Source organism: Antrostomus carolinensis, unplaced genomic scaffold (assembly GCF_000700745.2).
Source record: "Antrostomus carolinensis isolate BGI_N321 unplaced genomic scaffold, ASM70074v2 scaffold50830, whole genome shotgun sequence".
Lineage (NCBI taxonomy): Eukaryota > Metazoa > Chordata > Aves > Caprimulgiformes > Caprimulgidae > Antrostomus > Antrostomus carolinensis.
The window spans coordinates 5204-12786 of record NW_010287347.1 but is presented as its reverse complement, the minus strand read 5'-3'; the positions used below and the strand labels follow the sequence as shown (position 1 = coordinate 12786).

The 7583-nt window shown below is 35.9% G+C and overlaps 1 protein-coding gene across 1 annotated transcript in view; it reads left to right on the top strand.

Moving 5' to 3' along the window:
* Window positions 1-221: 221 nt before the first annotated feature.
* The window catches only part of LOC104520743 (structural maintenance of chromosomes protein 4), a gene marked incomplete at both ends in the record, with an annotated part of 12438 nt that continues 5076 nt past the window's right edge, over window positions 222-7583 (top strand). The window contains 9 exon segments of the mRNA XM_010162530.1: window positions 222-386; window positions 1344-1471; window positions 2021-2161; window positions 3008-3158; window positions 3933-4097; window positions 4813-5046; window positions 5634-5819; window positions 7513-7579; window positions 7582-7583. The exon segment at window positions 7582-7583 is cut by the window's right edge and continues 84 nt beyond it. Coding sequence (XP_010160832.1) covers window positions 222-386; window positions 1344-1471; window positions 2021-2161; window positions 3008-3158; window positions 3933-4097; window positions 4813-5046; window positions 5634-5819; window positions 7513-7579; window positions 7582-7583 — 1239 coding nt within the window.

The following is a 7583-nucleotide window of genomic DNA, read 5'->3' as shown; positions in this document are numbered from 1 at the left end:
ACGCGCTCCCTGGAGGACGTTTCTATTTCATTTGATCTTTGTTTTCCCAAATATATTGTTATTTTGAATAGTCAGTTTTGATTACTGCGTTATTTTGTTCTTATTTTGTAATGTTTCCATACCTGCATGCCAAAGATGTTTGTGTTTTGTCAGAATACTACCGCTTTCACCCAAAAAAGATACATTAAGAAAAGCAAACATCCAACTTTTTATTTTCCAAGGGGGAAGTTGAGCAGATCGCAATGATGAAACCGAAAGGCCAGACTGAACATGATGAAGGCATGCTGGAATACTTAGAAGACTTAATCGGATCTGCACGACTAAAAGAACCTATCCAAACTCTGTGTCGCAGAGTAGAGATCTTAAATGAACAGAGAGGAGAAAAGGTGAGTCTCAGAAAGTTTTGTTTGAATTCTAAATAAAAAAAAAATATAAACTTGCAATGTTTCAATATTGGATTTCTTTTAGAAAAGCAGTTAATGTAAAGATGTGGTTAAAATTTGGCACCTCTTGAACCTCTACAAGAGTAGAAATACAGAGAAATTTTGAGTTATCTTTATTGCATCTGCTGTTTCTCTCAATTATAAAAGAAATGGGTGGTCAACACCAGTCGCCCTTCTCCAAACACTTCCAATGCTGTTGCCTTTTGATTCCTCGAGGTTTGAATGCTTGAATTGGAACAATTTTTGCTGAACACTCCTTGATCGTATCTCCATGAGTTAAATGCTTTGCAGACTGAATAGAGAATCAGTGTCTGAATACATCCAGGCTTAAAAATATAGAAAATCAGTTGTGACTACCTATGTAGAGCTGTTGCAGAGCTTGCTTTCGTAATATTTTATTTATGCATTGAGTTCTGAAAGTCCTAAATAATATCAAAGTTCTTTTTACTTGATGTGTCCTTGGTAAATCCTAATATGTTGCATACTTTTTAATAAAGGCTGGGAAGGAAGGCAAAAGACACATAGCTGCAGGAATTAACTTTAAAAGGGCTAGTCAAAATGTTGAAATACATCAAGTGCCATACACAGACCGTGTGTTACTCCTCTTTATTTCTCTCCTGCATTTTCCTTGATTTGCCTGAGCTCTTCCTAGCATCTGTAGGATCCCTTTTTAGTTTTAAGTTACTGTTTAAATTGCCCTAAAAGTAGTCTCTGCTGTGGAAATGGTGATTTATTATTTCAGAGAGCTTGTAGCGCTAAATTGCCTTGCAGAGTTAATTGTTGAAGACCATGCTCTTCAGAGGACACGTGTGCTGCAAAGAGTCTGGGCTTTTTCTCCTCATGGTTTGTTCTTCTGTAGTGCAAGCAGTAAAGTCAGCTCTGACTTTCTGTCTCGTCTAGTTAAATAGAGTTAAAATGGTGGAAAAAGAAAAGGATGCCTTGGAAGCGGACAAGAATAAAGCCATTGAATTTCTTTGTTTGGAAAACAAAATGTTTAAAGAAAAAAATCATATCTGTCAATACTATATGTAAGTACTTTTTAAACAATTCTATTTGACTTTATTGTGGTAATGGTTGTCTTAAACTCTGCTTTTATATCTCTAATTAGGAATATTTTCCATTTCTAAACAGCTGTATCGGTCCTTCAAAATCAGTTGAATAGCATGTGGCTAGTGATTTTTATTGCAAATTCTGAAGTTAAAAATTTTAAAATATTTTCATTAAGACCTTTTTAAAAACCCACAAAATAAAACAACAAGAGAAAAACCCCAAACTGACAACCTGCTTGCCAGCTTATTACAAAGCAAAGTAGTCTGGGAAATTAATCTCTTACAGCTGTATATCTCAACTGAGAAAGCAGATCCCTGAAAGACTGTTTTTCATCTGAACTGTCTAAATTGTTAGATTTCCCCGTTGTTTTGAATTAAATTGGCAAAGTTACTCAATAATGGATATTAGGATTTAATCCTTTACATAATCACTTTGTTACACTTAAGATTGGAAATAGATATTAATTACTGTGTTAACTTTATGGAAGAAAGTGAGTTTGGAGGGGTTTTTTTTTCTCTTTTTTCTAGCTATGACCTGAAGCAACGAATAAATGATACAGAAATGCAGAAAGAAAAAATGAATGAAGAAACAAAAAGTGTTAATGAGAAAAGTAGTAAACTTGCAGATGAAATGAAAACCAAGAATAAAGCTTTGCAAGAAATTGAAAAGTAAGTACTTTAGGTGTAGATTCATAAGCTGAGTACTGTGTTTTAAATGTTCTGCATATGTGGTGGTAGAGTTAGCAGGATTTTCAGATAAAGCTGTGGTAGTTGTATTGCAGGACTGGTGGGGGGCAGGTGTTTTTCCACCAAAAACTTAAATTATCTGATGAACAAGAGCAGTTTATGGTAGATCTAAACATTCCCTGCCATGGATTAAATCAACTTTTGCACAAAAATAAATTTTTTAAAAATTCTCATTGGTTCGATTTGGTTGATTTTGTTGCTTGTCTTGGAGAAATCTGGGTATATTCACCATGGCAGCAAGAAAAGGGCTGATTGTTGGTGGATTTTAAAGTAGATCCTTTTTTATATTGATGATACCAAAAATAATGGGGAGATTGTTTAAAGTTTTCACATGTACATAATGCTTAGGTACATGGATGTTAATTATTGTTCTCTGGTGTCCTTATGAATCTCTCATGCATAAATTGTCCTTCCCTAAAATGGATTTGTCAGGGTGCTAATCTCCAGTCCAGCTGCAATATTAACCTTCTCATCCTCCGAGATCATCGTAAGTTCTTTGAGAGAGATGTGAATTACAAATTCTATCAAAGAGAAAAATAAAATTTCTGAAAATATGTTTAATATTGTTTTATGAATTGATATTTTTCTGATGAAACATCACTTCCCTGGGGAAAACACTGTGAATGTAGTAAGTGTTGGGTGTTGTTTTTCACAAAACCTGGGTAATATTGGTTTAAATTCTATATGGTTATTTATTAAGCTAAGCTGTACTGACGTTCTTTTTATAGGGTATGGAATAGATTATTCTTTCTTTTTTTTCCCCTTTAGGAAACTCAATAAAATTACAAAGTTTGTAGAAGAAAATAAAGAAAAATTTACTCAGTTGGATTTGCAGGATGTTAAAGTTAGAGAAAATCTAAAACATGCCAAAAGCAAGGTGAAAAAACTGGAGAAGCAACTTCAAAAGGATAAAGAAAAGGTAGTGTGAACTGCAACTTGAGTAACTTGATGGAAAAATATGTTAAGAAAAACCCCAACAGATATTTTATGTTATTTAAATCAGCTAGGGGTTTTGTTTGCAAATCACTTACTCAAGCAATGCATTATTCTCCCTTAAACCATTGCTCATTGCTCATCTTCCTCTGGGAGACTGTGGCCAGCGGTACCAGGCTGTTTTCTGCCCAAAGGCAAAGTCACATCTTTCCTGCTGCTTCTCAGCTCTGTTGGGAGGTCTCATGGCTTGCAGAGCATCTTTTTATCGCGTTTGTTGGGATTGCAGGAATGTTGCATGTTCTCACAGTACTACATTTTCAAAACTTCTTTTTTTTTTTTTTTTCCATGTTTTGTTAATTTAGTTAATTTAATGGATATATTTTATCCAATTGGCTGTTGCCAGCTTGCTTAAATCACTCTCTGGATCAAGTCTGGCCATCTGAAAGTAGATAATTTAAGATAATTAAGTAGATAATTTAAGAATTAAGCATTCAGTTCTTATGTGTAAAGGTATGTTCTTTTACTGCTGTGGCTTGATTCTCTCTGCAGGAGCTCTAGAACTGAACAAGCCTTGCACATAAAATCCTGGCCTCTTGCTAGAGCATATCTGTATCTTATCCTCCAAAAAACACCTGAGCTTCATCAGGGTTTATTCTTCCTCTGACTTCCACATAGAGCTTGAAAGGCAGGGTTTAAAGATGAGGCAAAACTGGTTTGTTTCAGTGGGAAAGGAAGTTAAGAGTCTTTTTTCCTTGTGTAGGTAGAGGAACTGAAAAATGTACCTTCCACTAGTGAAAAAGCTATCAGTGAAGCAACATCTAAGAAAGAGCTTCTTGAAAAGACCAAAGAGAAAGAAGAAGAAAAACTCAAGCAGGTTTGGGATAACCTCAAGGAAGAAACACGAGGACTTCGGGAAGAAAAAGAGGTTTGAACTGTTTTAACTTCATACACTTCCTGTATTGACTCATGTATAGCTGTTACATTTACCAATGAAACGATCACCAGATAGTTGTAAAATGCTGGTTTATGTGACAAATACTGTTTTGTGGTAGGTCAATAGAACCTGAGAAATTCATTTTGAATTTCTAATCAGAGCTAAATTGTTCTCATTAAGTTGTCTTCTTTTTATAAAGATAATGTGTCATTATCATTCATAGTATCTGTATTAAATAATTCTACACTTCCATTATTTGAACACACTTTACTCTTCTCGCATCAAAATGTTTAAGCCAATATATTGCTTAAATAAACAAACAAACATATTTTGAAATGGTATGTCCCAAGCCTTTTACACAGCTGTAATCTGGCTTTGAATTAATAGGCAACAACTGTAACCCTTGGTTATTGTTGTTGATAATAACTGTTCAATGACAAAACACCTGGAGGCTGAAAATTCATCCTGTAAATCTGAGGGGTGATTTTCTGTACTTGAAAACATGGTTTCTCCATTTGATCTGCAATTTAGCACAACTTACACGGTTCCTCCCAACTTTAAGTTGAGAAAATGATACAAAGCTTGTATGGAAATGTTCTGTGATGATTCCCTGACGTTCTTTATAATGATGAAAAATGCTTTATTTTATTTCCATACACAATATGTTAATAAATTAATAATTTTGTAACACTTTCCCTTTTTGCAGGGGAAAGAGAGGGAGCTTATGGAGATCAGTAAAGCAGTGAATGAAGCACGTTCAAAGATGGATGTCGCCCAGTCAGAGCTTGATATCTATCTCAGCCATCATAATACTGCTGTGTCTCACTTAAACCAGGCAAAAGAGGCTCTGATGACTTCTTCACAAACTATTAAAGAAAGGAAAGCTGCTATCAAAGATATATCTGTAAAATTACCCCAAGCTGAAAAGGAATTGAAGGAGGTGAGACTCCACTTTCATATATAATTTCTTTAAGTTATAACACAATGTTGCAATACACAAACCAAAGTTCCACTCTTTTTAGCAATAATCGTGGTGAAAGTAAATGAAAAACTGTCTCCAATAAATTAACATTTAAAAACTATATTCTAATACTCAGTTAACTGGTGAAGTGAGTATTTGATTTCAAACTTATTTTGGGTTAAGCAAATGTTAACATTAAGTGCTGAGATTAAATCCTACGTATCCTTACAAGGGAATCGGTTTAAATATGGTCATGAGACATTTTAAAAGAAATAAATGGCCAGTTTTCTGAGCCTTCTTTGAATTTCACTTCTTGATCCTCTCTTATTCTCCAAAGAAAAAAAATCCCACTGCCTTCATAATTCATAAGCTGCAGTATTTGTATCAGAGTGTACTAAAGACTAGCCAACACATATCCAAGTACCAGCCCTTCTTCTGATGAATGTTTGCTACTTCTGCTTTTCAGTGGCTGGTTTCATTGCCTACACAATCATGAATCTAAGAGTCCCTGAATACTCTTAGTAGTGTTCCTGAGGCTAAGATAATGTCTGTCTTCTCACCATTAGAAAGAGAATGAGCTTGAGAAGCTGGGAAGAGAAGAATCAGGTGCTAAGAATCTTGTTCGAAATCTGCGTCAAAAAGTGGAAGAAGCCAAAAGTTCTTTAGCGCTAAGTCGCAGTCGAGGAAAAGTGCTCGAGGCTCTGCTTCAGCAGAAGAAAGCTGGAAATATTCCTGGACTATATGGAAGACTGGTAAATTTTAAAAGACTATTATACTTTGAGTCTTGAACTTTGTAGGAACAGAGTGTTTCTGGAACTGAGTAAAAGGTAGAATTCCTCACTTCTCTGGTGCTGTGAATTTGGACAGCAAAGTTACAAATCCCCAGGATTTGTGGACTTGCTATAAATTTAAGAAAAGCTTGTTGAGGTTCCTCTACTCTAAGGAAAGGCAGTGGCTATGAGAAAGCTCAGTATTTTTGGTAGGCTGACTGATCTTTAAACTAAATCAGTTAACCTTGGGAATATGCTCAAGCCAAGGATACCAACAGCATCTTTGAGCAACCTGGTCTAGTGGAAGGTGTCCCTGCTGATGGCAGGGGGGTTGGGACTGGATGATCTTTAAGGTCCCTTCCAATCCAAACCATTCTATGATCTTGTGACCTGTCCATGCTCTGGTCCTGCCTGTGCTTCTGTGCTGGGCTGTGACCGACAGCTGTAGTGATTCTGATTCCTTTGAGCATTAGGAACGTGTATGCTGGAGAAGGAGAGTGCAGGAGTGGTTTGTATCTCCTGCTGCTGCAGAAGGTAGAATCAGTTGGTAACCACACCCTTGGTAAAACTGCCATGAAACTTAAGAAACTATCTTACTTGTATGTAACTTAATGTGGAACTGTACACACTTTTTTTTTCCTTCAAAATTTATAAAATGTTATTCTCTCTTTACTGTTTATTTCCTCTCGTTTTACTCGTGTGCATGTCAAATCAAAAAGAACAATATCATTGTTTCAAAAGACCAAGGAAAGCTATGTCATAGTAAAACATTGTGTTGATTTAAAGTTCTGAAAATTTGCAGCTGAGATAGTTCTTAATTCCTTTTTTTTTTAAACTGGCACTGAACAACACTTGCATACCAGTGTAAATGTAAAAGTGCTGTTTTTGTATTCTGCAATTTTCTCCTCTTTCCCCCACCTGCTCATCCAAGGAGAAGGATCTCTGCTTCAGAAAACTCAGTTGATTTGGTGTATGTCTATTTAAAAAGTGTGTATATAGATTTATTAAAAAAGGATCTAGTTCAAAGAGCAGCAGGCCACTGCCTAGCACAGCTGGCATGTCTTTTGTCTCACACTGTTATCACTTGCCACAGAGAGGAGTGTGAGGTTAGTCTGTCCTTGGATAACTCACAGTTGGCCATGTGTGTGCTGTTCTCATCTGCAGATACACAAGAATTTTTCAAAGATGATGAATACCCCTGTCCCCGTTTTCCAGATCAGTACAGGACGGCACACAGATGTGTGTGACTTGCTGTATCTTACTCAGCTGACCAGTAGCACATGAAATTCTTTTGTTAGGCCAGACTGCCTGGCTGAAATGCTGGATTATAAAATGGAACATTTGTCTACAGAAAATAAATCAATGCTGCCACATTGCCTTGCTAGAAGCACTGCTTTTGAAGGTCTAAATATATGAATTTCTCTTACAGAAACAAGTTCATTAGAAACACACACATAGCAGCGTGCAGGAGAAGACAGGTGTGGTGTGAGAATTTGTCAAATAATTAAATTTGTCAAAAAATTAAATTAATTTTCTCTCACAGAAAATTGTTTTATAATTTGTTTTCATCTCATTTCACTTTGTGTAAAGTTTTGTCGTTGCTTTCTTAATACCAAGACAAAACATCGATGCCAAGCTAATCAGTGTTCTTCTGTCTCATCCCCTTCATTTTTAGGGGGATTTGGGAGCTATTGATGAAAAGTATGATGTTGCCATTTCATCCTGTTGTGGTGCCTTGGACAACAT